The 14,996-nt window shown below is 43.5% G+C and overlaps 1 protein-coding gene across 1 annotated transcript in view; it reads left to right on the top strand.

The window, feature by feature from the left end:
* The window catches only part of SLCO3A1 (solute carrier organic anion transporter family member 3A1), a 316,038-nt gene extending 310,166 nt beyond the window's left edge, over positions 1 to 5,872 (top strand). Inside the window, exon 11 of the mRNA XM_007990478.3 lies at positions 5,218 to 5,872. Within this exon, the coding sequence (XP_007988669.1) occupies positions 5,218 to 5,300 (83 nt within the window). The 3' untranslated portion in view covers positions 5,301 to 5,872. The remainder of the gene's footprint in view (positions 1 to 5,217) is intronic.
* The last annotated feature ends 9,124 nt before the right edge of the window (positions 5,873 to 14,996 follow it).

Raw genomic sequence — 14,996 nt, 5'->3', positions numbered from 1 at the left:
CCTCCAGCTTCCCCTCACTCACACTATGGCAGGGCTTCCCAGCCCTTCTTGTTGAAAAACCTGCAGAAATGGTCCACATGAGGGCGACCAGCTGATCCCTGGGATGGTAGTCACACCACTCTTGAGGAATTTTCCCAGGAAAAAGGTTCTCCTGTGGTTACTAATGGTTATTCTTTCACACCTTCCAGAGGAGGTCTTTCACTGAGGAACATGTAAAATGGAGATAGATACATGTACTAAAATAGAGAAACCTCCGAGGAAAAGTAGTTTCTGGCTCCCCGTGTGCCTGCTGGGCTGGTTTTCTTGCTGCCTGCTGCTTCCAGTCCTAGGAAGTCTGGTTTCTTCTCCACCCAGCCATGCCTGCCAGACCTGTGTAGTCTGCTGTAAGCCCTGCTAGGAACCCCAAAGGCCCTACTCAGCAGTGGTAAGCTATGAAGGTCAATGTATGGATGTCAATGCATCTGATCATCCAGTCAAGGCCAGAAAAACAGGATGAGCTTCTGTTGCAGTTGGACGGAGTTACACTATATTTTGTTGTTGCTTGAATATTTTATTCGGTTTGGTTTAGATGAGGGAAGAAACCATGCAAGCAGTTCTTTCAGTCTAACAGATGGAGAATACTTGCCGCTGCCTGGTGCTGTTCTTACCTGACCATCTTGATGGCTTGGGAGAACCACATATCTGGTCAGAAGCCAGAGGAAAGTACCAGATACATAGCAGGGGCCTGCTGACTCCACTGGCCTCGTGCCACTCTCCTCTGATTGACCTCCTCAACCATGATCCATGTTTCCCTTTAGGGACTGTTTCCCCTTAGGTTAGAATCCACTTCAAATATCTAAGAGGCGCCAACTTTTCCAAGAGAGGGTGTTAGTGAAATTAAATTTGGCCTGGAAAATTAGTTCAAGACCCAAATATAGTATTTACCCATTTTCTATCCTTCCTTCTTTCCCTTTTCATTACACCTGCTTCACCCAACTTATTTCAAACTGCTACTCCCCCAAACAGTTGCAAGAACGTAATCCCTTAGAGTAAACCACCCTAAATGACAGACTTTGGACCCCACGCCCCTAGTGTATTGTCATTGCTCTAGAGTAATTGGAATACCCTCTCACTGGTGGAAGATACAAGGAAGATATTTTTGTTCAAATGCCTCTTATGGGGCCTGTTGCCTAGAACAGCATGTGGAATCCACCATGAATGCACGCAGCCACCCACACCTGCCTCATCAGTAGCTTCAGCAACCCAGAATGCTTGGTCATCATGGCAGGGACAACTTGGGTTATAAAAACTAAAATGGAAAATTCTGGAAAGCAAAGATAGCCCTGTCCCTTAGAAACCTGTGACTGCCATGGAGACAGGGACAACTCACACTTCTCAGAGACTATCCACGTTAGCATTTTTCTTTGCAGAGTTTGTTTTATTTGGGGATGCATTGTATGAGCTTGATATATTCGAAACATGTATTTGTTTTATTCATTCCTTAAAATTTTGGCTATATGCCAAGCCCTAGATCAGATACAAATGTGGAAAAGATTTGTTCCCTACCCTCCGCAAGAACCCCCATTTCAGCAAGCTGGACAGATCTGAACACAAACAAAACCCATGGGATAATAGTATTAAGAGCTAGGGTCTGTCTGGGGATAAGGAGAGCCAATTCAAGATGGTGGTGAGTTCTGCCTCATGGCAGCAAGAATCAGGAAGGCTCTGGAGAGTGGGTGGCTTAGAAACTAAGAACTAAAGAGCAGTGAGTGACTTTTGGGGAAACACGGTGAGAAGATGAGGGGCAGAATTGCCCCCAGAGAGCCACCAAAACACATTCACAAGTGTTTTCTGTAATAGGCCAAGTAATAAATATTTTAGACTTTGTGGACCTGCAGTCTCTGTTGCAACTACTCAACTGTTGTAGTACCATGAGATCAGCCATAGACTACAGGTAAACAAATGGACTATGTTCCAATAAAGCTTTATATACAAAGACAGTCGGTGGCTGAGGGAAGGCCATAGTTTGCTGATCTCTGTTCTCTTGCACAGGCAAGGCCTCAAGCAGCACTGCGTGTTTGGGGGACCCTAGCAGCTGAGCATAGGTGAGGCAGATCCCAGCGCCTAAGACTCTGCTGTAGCATGGGCCAGGGCATATATAGGAAAGGACCTTGAGCTAGGTGTCCATCGGCCTTAACACTCCTGACCATGAGACTCTAATTCAGATATCTCATTTCCAAGAATAAGGTAAGTACCCCTTTGCTCTCATGGCTAAAATTGAAGGCAACATTATTTTTCTCTTGTGTGATGTGGCGGATTTGAACTGTATGGTCTACATTCCCATACAGCTGTGACACTGCAGCTCGACTAGAGTAACCATCCTTTTCTCTTAAATGATGGAAATGGGCACATGAGGGAGAAATGTTCAAACTAGAAAAAGAAGAGTGAATCCAGATACCAAAGAGTATTTCCAATCCTTTTCCTCCCCACAACCAACACAAAACACTGTCGCCCTAAAGTTAACAGATATGCCAGGTAAAATACTTGGTAAGCACTAGTAATAACTACTACTAATAGTAGCTAACAAACATTTTTCAAGCACTTACTATGAATCAGCTGCTGGCTGAGCTTATTTCATGTATTAGCTCATGTAATCTCAACCATAGGGTGGCTCAAATTCACAAAGCAGACTTAGGATTCAAACCTAGGTGTATGAAAAAGCTTTCAGGTCTTAAAAAGCTCTCCTTATTCACAGACAGACCCATAACCACTATGGGTACTACCTCCCTACTGGGCAAGACACAAGGGACCTCCCTCCCCACCTTTAGACACTGATCAAGAAGACTGTGGCCCAAGTAAACTCTGGGGCCCCACACGCTCCCACTTGCCTCCTGATATAACAACCAGGACACCATGGCAACAGTGTTCTGGGGCTGTGTGTTTTTCTGTTGCCATTCCTGGTATTAACCCCTGATCCCAGTGGTCCATTGATACGAAGTGTTTTACCTGAAATGGACAGATAAGAGGAATCAGATAGGAGACTCTCCTACTCTAGTGCATTCTGAAATGCACTATCAAAGCACCAAGATGCCAGGGAGGCACTCCACAGTGCTGGTCATCAGCTCCCCTAGAGAGACCCTAGACACCTGCCATGGCTGGCACCCCTTTAGTCTACAGCATCAACCACAGGAGATCAACTCTGGCCCCAGGGCTTCAAACACACTGAAATTGGTCCCTAATTAGATATACTTCCTCTCCAAAGGAGACCAGGGGCACTTGTCATATTGAGTTCAAGTCCCTGGTCAAACTCAGGCACTAGCCACCCTAACTTGCTGTTCTGTCTTCTATTCTCAGATTCCACGCTTTTAGGAACAGAATATCCAGACATTGCCATTTTTGTAATAGTGACTCAGGTCAACAATCAAGAGTTGGTGATTATCATAAGTTTTCAATTTTTTCCCATAAGATAGAATTGATTATGTTCTTTTGCTATGAGCAAATGAACAACATAGCAAGTTTTCTGGAGGTTTAACATTCTGTAGGTGGACACTTGCCATCCCATTAATGTTTTTCTTAGCATTAACCTTATAGAAGACTCTCACACTAACCTTATAGAAGACTGCTCTCATGGAGACATGTTTGGCAAGACCATTTGATTTTATAATCTAAGGCCATAAAATGAATTGGAAGCATAGAATTTACAAAGTGTTGCTATAAAAGGATCCCAACTGAACACAAATGGTGCTCCCATCCAGCACTTTAAGGGAGGGAAGGGGCCAGGAAGCTCATGTTTATTAAGCACCTGCTACCCACATGCCGGGTTCTGTGAATTCATGATCCCAGGTACTGCTCCCAGCAGCCTTCTCACACCAGCCCTATGAGGTAAGTATATATTCTTTTCCACTTCACAGGTTTGAAAACTAAAGCTCAGCAAATCCAACCCTTCTAAGATCACATAGCTAGTTTATAAAGCCACCAGGAGCCAGTGACAGATCTGACTCCTAAACCAGTGCTCTCTCCACTACAACACACAGCCCCCCAAGTTAGAACACGGAACTGACTTCTTTAGCCTCTGTAAAGCCAACAGAGCATCTACCTATGGGAAACCCCTAGCAGGAGTCTAAAGAGAAGTAAGCCAGGAGTTGGAGGTGAGAATCTCTGCAAAATTTTGCCTATGGGCACAGGAATCTAGGTTTCACTTTAATAATTAAATATTGAAAACCTTTCAAAACACTCCTTCCTACTTCAACCTTAGCCGCATAAGCAGGAATTTCCCAGCCATTCATCAGCCTTTATCTTATTCATTCTGCTAAGCAGGGATGAACCCCAGCTCTCTAACTTCTGTCCCACCCTTCCCAACTCCCCACACCCAAGTCTTTCAGTAGAACCCCAAGACTATAAGAACTTGGGCCTTGTGAGAGTGAAGGAAGGATGCTCCAACTTGCCCAGGACTCAGGCTTCAGCTTCACAATCCTGAGGAAAGGAATGACATTTCCAAACTGTCACCTTTGTAGCACTAGGTCAAAGTCAAAGTCTAAAGAGGACAAATAAATGGACAGGGACTTCTATGGCCTCATTGTGCCTATTGAACAGGAGAGTTGCATGTCACAGTCAATGAGACCTGCACAGCTTGTGAATCATCACCGAGACTAGTTGTGTTTTTAATACCTTTAAAATGAAGCCACAGCATCTATTCTGGAAATGTGGCATAGGCTTAAAAACCTTGCTCCAAAGAGGATACCGTTTCACCCAGCATGCAGTGAATATCTGTGGCTACACAAAAAACAAACTGTCCTGAATGCTGGAGGAGAAAGCATGACATTGTGATGCCAGGCAGTTTTCTCTGACACTCGGTAATCTCTTCAACAGAGATGTATGGTGACACTTAGAGCCCTAGAACACAAGGTCTGTCACTAGTAATTTACATAAGACAAGAATAAATTATTGACTGGGAGGCATCTTATTCATCCCCAACATCTGCTTGGCTGTGGGAATGGTCATGTAGATGAATATCTTTCCCAGAAAAGATACTTGGCCTTCAAAAAGGTCTTTGGGCTCAGAATCTGGCCCCTTGGGGTTACCTGGAATGAAACCCAGCACTTTATTGCTTTGACTGCCTACTCTTGTCCCTTCACTGCAAAGCCATCATGCTATTAAATAAGCCTAACAAAAAGTAGGTGAAGCAGAAAAGACCGATCTCTTTTTCCTCTTGGCTCTTCTTCCCTCCTCCCCCTTTAGGCACAGAGTACCAAGACATTGAGACTGAGAAAACCTGCCCCGAATCACATTCACCTTCAGAAGACTCCTTTGTGAGAAGCTGAGGGCCTGGCCCTCTTCCTCTTCCTGGAGAGAACAGCCCACCACCACCCACAGACCTCGCGGGCCTCACTTAGCGTGCTCCTCCCTGCCCGAGAACCCGAGGGTCCCCATGTGGATTATCCAGCCAGTGTGTGGTCCTTTGAGGCCCCAAGCGCAGGCCTGTGATGAGGACTAAAGAGGTGACTTATGGTCAGGAGTACTCCAAACAGCTCTCAGAGTAGGCATCTTTCCTGGGTCTCTAAAGAGTCATGCTGACCTGGTGTGCAAATTCCCTTCACCCATCCCTCTGCCTCCTCTGGGGATGGCTTGCTGACATGCTTTAGAAACTCCCCTCTTGGAAATGCTCCTCTGACCGAGGGCTTCAACAGCTTTAACGAAATCAGCCGAGAGGGTAAAAACCACCCTGTTGCACAGAATGGAGGGGGAAAAAAGCACATACTCAATAGATTTTTGAGTGTGGTATTCTGTATTTTTGCAGCTTTTATTTTCCAAATAAGCAGTTTAGAAATATGTGATGTAAAGTACATACTGTACGTTTGCTGAAAATTATATTAAAAGCACTATTTTAATTCTTCCTCTGTCTCATGCTCTAATCTCTGTTACCTTTCTTGTGCCTTCAGGTAGAATGATTCTAAAAGATTCTGGAGAGTGCTTCTGGCCATGTGTGTTCTATATTTATGGGCTCTGAGGTTATGGACTTAAGAGAGTATGAGCTTTAGAGCCAAGAGAGATCTGAGCTCAAATCCCGACCCCACCACTTGCTGCTGGTGTGATGTTAATGTAGTGATCGGACTTCTCTGAGTCCCCATTTCACCATTTGTAAAATGAGAATATTAATGCCTGCTTTCTACAACTATGGTAAGACTTAAATTAGATCATGTGTATAGGTACCAAGTGCAACATACGGCACAGAAATTGTCATTGTTCATTACTACCCCAACCTCTGGCTGGAATCTAAATGCTCCACACCATGCAGCTTCTACTGGTAACATTTAGTGATCCTATTCTGTCACTGTCTGGTTTTCATTTCTGATTCTTCCACTGCCTGTAAAGCCTAGCAGACAGGCAGTTGACTTCATCTCACAATAGCCCCAGTGTCTGGTATAGTGCATGTCATTCCGTGGATGATCAATATGCAAATGAATGAATGATGAACAAACAGCCTCAGACCCGTCCCATTCCTCAGTGGAAACTATAGCATTTGCCTCCCTTTCTGTAGGTTCACAAGCCACCCAGTGGCCAGAGCTCCAGTGGCTTTCCCACACCTTGCTAGGCCTCTTCGTAATTGACTGGCTTCATCTCCATATCTTTATTAATTCACTAGCTGGACTCCTACCTCATATGAGTAGCTAGGTTGGGTTGAAACCTGCCACTGACTTGCAGAATGGAATCCCCACTGCATTACTCCACTGGCCAGACTGGAGTTCCAAGCATGATGGATGCTTGCCAGAAATCTTTTTTTTTTTTTTTTTTTTTTTTGGAGACAGAGTCTCACTCTGTCGCCCAGGCTGGAGTGCAGTGGCCGGATCTCAGCTCACTGCAAGCTCCGCCTCCCGGGTTTACGCCATTCTCCTGCCTCAGCCTCCCGAGTAGCTGGGACTACAGGCGCCCGCCACCTCACCCGGCTAGTTTTTTGTATTTTTTAGTAGAGATGGGGTTTCACTGTATTAGCCAGGATGGTCTCGATCTCCTGACCTCGTGATCCACCCGTCTTGGCCTCCCAAAGTGCTGGGATTACAGGCTTGAGCCACTGTGCCCAGCCTGCTTGCCAGAATTCTATCTGTGCTTTGTCTTTTGGGCAAAGGACCTAGAATGCCTCCACTTGTCTTATGGGGCTAGCCCCATAACTGACCCACTTTTCTTCATAGTCCTCTCCATCCTGAATCTTTTCCTCTGTAGCCCATCATCCACTGCAGCTGAGTTCACCCCAAATCAAAGCTTGTCAAATCTATTATTACTTGAAGACAGCACCCACCTCAGCCCTGAGTTGTCTTTTCACTCTGAGGCCTTAAGGGTCAGGAAAGAATGTGCTTGACTTTCTTCAAGTCCCAATTATAGGCCATTGGTGCCTTGGGGGATTCTTTTTTAGCCTGGCCCTGTTATTTATATGATTGTTTATTTTTTGCAAAGCAACATGATTTATTCTCTCCAGTGTAAAAATCCCAAGAAAATGCAATTTCAACATTCTCTGTCCTGATGTGAAAAGATGCTGAAGTAGCTGAAAAAGTAGTTAGTGGTTCCTCCTGGGCTTCACCTGCACCAGAAATTCAGATGGAGGCAGAAGGGAAAGGAGTAGGGAAAGGCTATTGCTTAAGGTATCATTGTGTTCAGTCCCACATTTTACATTTGTTTTTGTCTATAATCCAGTTTATTTTCCCTGTCTACCATTCCCCCATAAAGGTGGTCAGCTTAAAGAAAACTTATTCTCTCCATTTTATCTCAGCCTTACAAGGACATATTCTTAGTCAAGAGATTTATCTTTCAATAGTTAAGTGAATTCATGAGAAATCTGTCCATAAAAGCTGTCCAACTATTAATAACTCAGAGAGAATACACGGCTTCATCAGACCCCAAAATGCCCCCTCTTCCCCATGTCCTCTCAGCTGCCATGGGGCACCAGGGCCTTGAACTACATACACAAATAGCTCATCTTCCACACTTGAAAGTCCAACTTGACCTCTTTTCCAGTCTTCAGGAAAGGATCAGCCATGCACTCAAGCATTTGGCTCAACCAAAACAACAGCAGGTTGTTTCTGTGGCCCCATGACATGGATTCAGAACCACTCACACATCCACTTTACAAAGAACTTTCTGTCTTCTTCTTTTTAGGCCTTGTTACTTAACGAGCTACTGCTGTAGAACAGCTTCCATAACTCTTGAGACAAGTGTCTACAGTTAATGCACAAGGCAGACTCACTTGCTTTCCTGAAAGCCTTTAAAACGTGTCTTAACCTTCTTGAGTTATAGTATTTCCAGTTATAAAATACATGAGCATGTATTTATGGGATCCCCAAAGGAGGGCACTTCAGATCTTCCAGAATCCTGCTCCTCTGTTGCTCATAAAATTAAGGGGTGAAGTAAAGAAGACAGAACAGCAAGCTAGGGTGGCCAGTGTATGAGTTTGACCAAAGAATTGAACTCAGTATGACAGGTGCCTCTGGTCTCCTTCAGAGAGGAAGTATTTTCCTGTGAGGCCTCTCTACATCACACATCACTGAGACCTTCACCACAGTACACAGGTGCAACTGAAACATGCTGCCAATGAGAAGGAAGTGGAAGGCCCCTGTCCCCAGACTCTACTTGCCAGCTGACTCCTTTCTTCCTTCAGAAGCTTACCTTGCCCTCTATCTTATGCTTCCGTTTCTGTGGACAGTCATTCTGCATTGAGACAACTATATTTTCATAGTAAAAATTACTACTTGATGTAAGTTTAAAAAAACAGCCCAAAGAAAATGAGAATTCTTTTCCATTGTTTCTAAAATCATCATTTTCTAGCTCAAGTTTTGTGCAAATGACTAGACATGATAATGCAGTACTACAAAAGGAGACGTTCCTCTTCAGCAGGACGTTGGAGATAAGATTTTATTTCCATCGCATCTCTGCCTGCGAATGTGACTTTGAAGGGTCACATTACTGCTGATCATTTTCTCAGGTGGTGTCAGTGGATTGATCCTGACAAAGTCACTGAGGCAGCTACTGGGGAGGAGAGTGCAGTGAAGACCCATGCTGGGTGAGGAGGGAGCTGAGTGCACATAAGGAGGCCTCACTCCAACTTGGTCTCACCCTCCACTTCCTGCATCCCATGCTCCCTGGGAAGATGGACCCTGAGGAATATGGTTAGTTTCATTCCATATTTCAAATGGATATATGTCAGATTAAAGCAAGGCCGTGACTTTTAGCAAGTGAGTATGGACAGGACTCCATGAAGTCCTCTGCACACAGTGGGCACTTCATAACCAGGGGCAATAGGAGAACGAGATGACTTAGGGGAGGGGTCCCCAACACCCCCAGCCACAGACCGGTACCTAGAGGAGATGAGTGGCAGGCAAGTGAGCATTACTGCCTGAGCTCTGTCTCCTGTGACATCAGCGGCGGCAGCATTAACGTCTCATAGAGCATGAACCCTGTTGTGAACTGTATATGTAAGGGGTCTAGGTTGCACTCCTTGTGAGACTCTAATGCCTGAGAATAGTTTTAGCATGAAACCATCCCTACACCTCCCACCCCCTACTCTCTCCATCCGTGGAAAAATTGTCTTCCATGAAGCCAAAAAGGTTAGGGACTGCTGGCACAGGGGAAAGAGCAGGTAACAGGTTTACATCCTGGCGGTTCAGCCACTTTTCAGCCTGGCCAGGTTAGCAAGTCAAGACTCACTCTAAACCACAGTCTTTATGTAGCCATAAAATGGGAAGATTACAGCCGCCTGCTTGGCAGAGACAACATGACAATTCAATTTACATGTATAGCCCAGTGTCAGTCCCCGGTGGGGCTCAGGAAGTCATGAGTTTCACTGAGAAGTCTCATTTTTGGCCATATAAATACAAAACCACTTCTGTTTGCCAGTATTTGTTACCACTCTGCTCTTTGAGAACCCTCTCTCCTGCTGAGTAGTGACTATCTTAATGAGTTCTCAGTCAATTCCTTAATTTTTTAGTCATTTCTACTTATTAAAAGAGCTTTGCTTCACTCATTAAGATCCAGTCCTGACCATTTGAGAACTTCATCCTCATATACCATTTAACCCCCACAATGGCAGGCCTGGCCTGTGGCTCGGGGGGCCTATAGTGGAAGGGGAAGTGTGGTCTGCCCTCTCCTACCCCTTTTCTCTTCCCTGCCCCAACTGGGCTCCAGATGGAGGTATGGGAGCTGAAGAAGGAAGTGAGGTCCACTCAGCAGACTGCCTGTGGCTAAGCTTGCTGCCATCACTGATGACCACTATTGATGTGGCTCCATCTGTCAAGTACGTTTGGAGGCAGACAGGCAGGCTCCAGTAAGCCCAACTGAAGGAAAAACCATCCAACAGTTCCCTTTGGCTCTGGGGCTCCCTTTTGAGAGGCAGCTCCAACTCCCAACAAACTCTCAGTTGCCCGCTGTGAGCTCCACCCCCATTCAGTAAGTACCCTTTTCCCCTGCATGGGTTAGTCCCAGGGAAGCCCACAGCCCAATCTCATCTTTCCTTTTAGATTGAACTCTAGGATGGAAGTATTAGCAGGGCTCTCATTCCCCACTATGAGTAACAGGTAGCTTCCAAGGGCTGTCCCTGCCTCCCTCCTCCATGGTCCCATCTTTCCAGTGTACTCCCCACACCTCTTTTCAGTCTGCTGTGATAGCAACAAGACACATTGGTAAGTCCACATGCTGGCAGGACATACAACCAGTGTGCATACCCCTAAACTTTATGAGCAATTGCTTTGGGAACACTCTTCCCAAACAGTGCCTTGCTTCAGAAACATTATTCACCCAAAAAGGTGACCTCTCATGCTCTTCTCCAGCCCTTTGTGTGTTTGGGAATGGGTATGGGAGCAAGGAGTTGGTAGTGTGAGTTTTTCTGAAAGGAGAAGAACTCAAAAGATCCCCACCTTGCACACCACACCACCACACTATACAAATACGGAAAGAGAAAGGCCAGCCAACAGGTGGCAATGGTGAGAGATGACACTACCTCCCAATTTTTCATAATGAGCACACACCCTACACCTGAACCTTCAACTGTCTTGTAACTTCCATGTAGGTATGTCTTTGTAGATTTCACACTTAATCAAAGAGTGTTGGTTGAAAGCCTGGTATGGAGCCCTGTATCCTCTAACGACCTGTAGAGAGATCCAAGGAGAGAACCTGTACTCAAACTTTCAATCTAGATTGAGGCAAGACAAGCATCCACATAATACAAAGACCCCTATCAGAGCCCTGTCTATTCAAGGGCTCCTACTGAGCAGTAGGGACATAAGAGTGATGGGCATTCGGAGAGGATAGAAGCCCTATGACCTGGAATAGCCAGAGGAAGCTTTCTGAAGGACTTGGAGCGTGCAAAGACCCCAAAGGAAATAGTTGTCATTTAGGCTTCAGGTACAATGCTTTGCCCTGCCCATAGCAATAGGTTTGTGAAAGGAGGCAGGGCAGTGGCTATAGAAGTAAAATGTCTATGAATAGACACTAGGATAACAACAATGTACCAAGTGCTGCACGACATTCTTTACAAAACTGTCTCCTCATTTAATCCTTGCAAGCCCCCTGTGAAACGGGAATCATTTCATACCAGCCCCTTAGCTGGGATTTGAGTCTCAGTTCCTCTACTTACCATCTGTATGATCTCAGTTTCCTCATCAATAATATGAGGATAATCATACTCACTCCATAAGAAGATTGTGAGGATTCAGTGAGATGATGATTCTAAATCACTTAGTACTGTGCCTGGCCCCTAGAAAATAACCAAGAAATATAAGGGCTCTTCTTCCACTTCAACACATAGAAAACACATTCTCTCATATTTCCAGGTCAACTACAACAGCAATTATCTCCCTAAGGGCAATTATTTGCCATCACCATTTGCACCCACCGAAATTACATTCACAAGAAACAGAGTCACCCATTGGCAGATAAATGTAATTAAATTGGAAGAATGACATCCAAAGGCTGATTGGATTAATAAAAGAAATTTATTCCCTAGAGGTATTTCAGAAATGCTTCTCCAAGCTGGATCATATTTTTTAAAAGCTTGTACTCTGAATTCAAATTATGTATTCTTTTCTAAAAATCAGCATGCCTCCAGCCCTTATAAACACCATGTACTTCTGAGAAGATTTGACTACAATGGTTTTATAAACCACACACACAGATACAAATCCACTTGATCTTTGTATAAAACTACATATATAAAAGACATCATACTTTGTGGCAAAGGCGATTTGGCGAATATTTTGACTGGATTATATGTTTTCTGGTTTGAGAATTTTATTTCAAACAGTAGGCAAAGACCATGGCATATGTTGTCACCTCACACATTTAAACAATTTTTTGCCTTTAAACCCTCCAAGAATAATCATATGCAGATTTGGTTCAAAATACCTTGAAAAAGTGAGTTTATAAACTCTTTATTATAATTTCTTGTGAATTCCACAGCAAACTAGTAATAATTAGCAGACTCCAAATTTATGGATCTTGATAAGGGATTTTTCCTTTTCCTTTTGGGATGTCCAACACTCTCATTGTTCTTATGAACATGGGCCTAAGGCTTCATTCCTAAATCTGTCTACTGTTGTCACTCCGAAAGCCTCAAGATAATTGGTATCCATTAGTTACATGAATTGTTATGCAGCTCTCCGTTTGAGTTTTGGTGGCAGTCTACATTGGCATACTTAGGTTCTTGAAATACTTCTGTGAGGTAGAGATAAGAAAGCCATAAAACTTTATTTTACTACTGGAAAAATCCCAAAGAGGAAAGGTGTCTTTCCCTGTAGCTCTTACTTTGCTCCTGTCACAAAAGAAAGTAAAACCATCTGTCCCAAGATGGCTGCCAGAGAAGAACACAAGCTGTTACTGGCCTGGAAGAGCATTTCAATCACTTCCACATTTTCATACACGAAAACTGAATTTTCATACAAAGTGATTGCAGAAGTAAAAATGGGTGCATTCAATATCCATTCTGCATTTGACATGCTTTCAGAGTCTAGACCATGGTTAGCTTTGAGAATTTCAAGTTGCATTGAAATGTGCCCTTAGAACAAACCACATTCATTAATAATTAAGATTAACCCAATTAGACTATAACTGAAATACAGTCAAATTGCTACCCTCTTCAACTCTTTGGAAGACCATTTAATGATCTTTCTAAATATTTACCCCAAATTAAAATGTTTGGTATTAGAAAGATTCTTCTGTTGCCTTTTTTTTTTAAATATAAGATCATCTTTTCTAGAGACTAGTGTGAATGGATCTTAGTTGTTGCATAGTTGGTAGCTGTGTGCATAAATTAGTAAATGTGGTGAATCAATGTTCTCTACTTCCCTGCCTGTATAGGCTCGGATCCATGGACATCACCTTATTTGCACAATTCTGCACATCCTTCTATCTGTGGCATACTGGGTGTACACAAGGTTCTGTTCCTTGAGTACTGATTAATATAAATTTCCTACCTGATTTGCTTTCAAAAAAAAAAAAGTAAAATCATGGCTACAGAAAAGACCATACTCAGTCCTGTTCATTTACAAAGATTTCATACTTAGTTACAATCTCAACAGGGATAATGCTTTCATTCATGATAGCACACATAAAAATGCATAATAATAAACCTATCAGAAATATGCACTATTTACTTTATTAAAAACTAAAACTATCCTAAAAGACAAAAGTAATAACTTGAAAAATAGAGACAATTACCATATCCCTAGATCGGATGGTTAAAACTTGGAAAAATGTGATTTCTCCCAAATGAATCTATAATTTCTATGCAATCCCCAAGAAAATCTCAATAGGAGTTTCTATGGAAATTCACAAACTGAATGCAAAATTCAAATATAAGTAAGAGCTCGAGCATAGCCATGGTAATTCTGAAAATAAAAATAAAAATGAATGAGGACTACCCTTCTCAAAAATCAATATATTAATAAAGCACTAGTACAGTTGACCCCTGAACAACATGGCTTTGAATTGTATGGGTCCACCTATATAGGTTTTTTCCCAACCAAATGCCGCATCAAAAATGTAGTATTCTTGGGATGCTGTATTAGCCCATTCTCATGCTGCTAATAAAGACATATCTTAGACTGGGTAATTTATAAAAGAAAGCAGTTTAATGGACTCATAGTTCCACATGGCTGGGGAGGCCTCACGATCATGGCTGAAGGTGAATGAGAAGCAAAGTCACGTCTTACATGGCAGCAGGCCAGAGAGCTTATGCAGGGGAACTCCCATTCATAAAACCATCAGATCTTGTGAGACTTATTCACTACCACAAGAACAGTATGGAGGAAATTGCCCCCATAATTCAATTATCTCCACCTGGTCCCCACCCTTGATATGTGGGAGTTATTCAAGGTGAGATTTGGGTGGGAACAAAACCAAGTCACAACACATGCAAAACCCATACATAGAGAACCTGCGTATCCTGTAGGTCCTGTAGGGCTGACTGTGGGACTTGAGTATGTGTGGGGGTCCTGGGCCCAATCCCCCATGTAAACCAACGAACAACTGGAGTTAAACCCAAAGCCAGACACAGTGGCTCATACTCATAATCCCAGCAATTTGGGAGGCTGAGATGGGAGGAACAGCTTGAGAACAGGAGTTCAACCCTAGCCTGGGCAACACACTGAGATTCCGTCTCTACAAAAAAAAAAAAAAAAAAATTAGCTGGGCATAGTGGTGCACACCTATAAGACCAGCTACTCAGGAGGCGGAGGTGGGGGGAATTGCTTGAGCCCAGGAGTTTAAGGCGGCAGTGAGCTATGGTCGCACCACTGCACTATAGTCTGGGTGTCAAAGCAAGACCAGCATTCATACAGGACCGGACAACAGGTCAAAGACTCAGAATAGCAATAAACACATTTATATATGTGTGTGACTTAGAATATATTAATTAAAGGGGAATATTTTAGATTACTGGGAAAACAGACGATTTTATTAATGGTTTGGAGAGACAACTTAGAAACAAATTTGATTCATTCCTAGTCACCAGTGAAAAATACAAATCTTACGTGATTTGC

The sequence above is a fragment of the Chlorocebus sabaeus genome, chromosome 29, assembly GCF_047675955.1.
Source record: "Chlorocebus sabaeus isolate Y175 chromosome 29, mChlSab1.0.hap1, whole genome shotgun sequence".
In the NCBI taxonomy this organism is placed as follows: domain Eukaryota; kingdom Metazoa; phylum Chordata; class Mammalia; order Primates; family Cercopithecidae; genus Chlorocebus; species Chlorocebus sabaeus.
The sequence above is the reverse complement of the archived record's forward strand: the minus strand, read 5'-3'. Positions and strand labels throughout refer to the sequence as shown.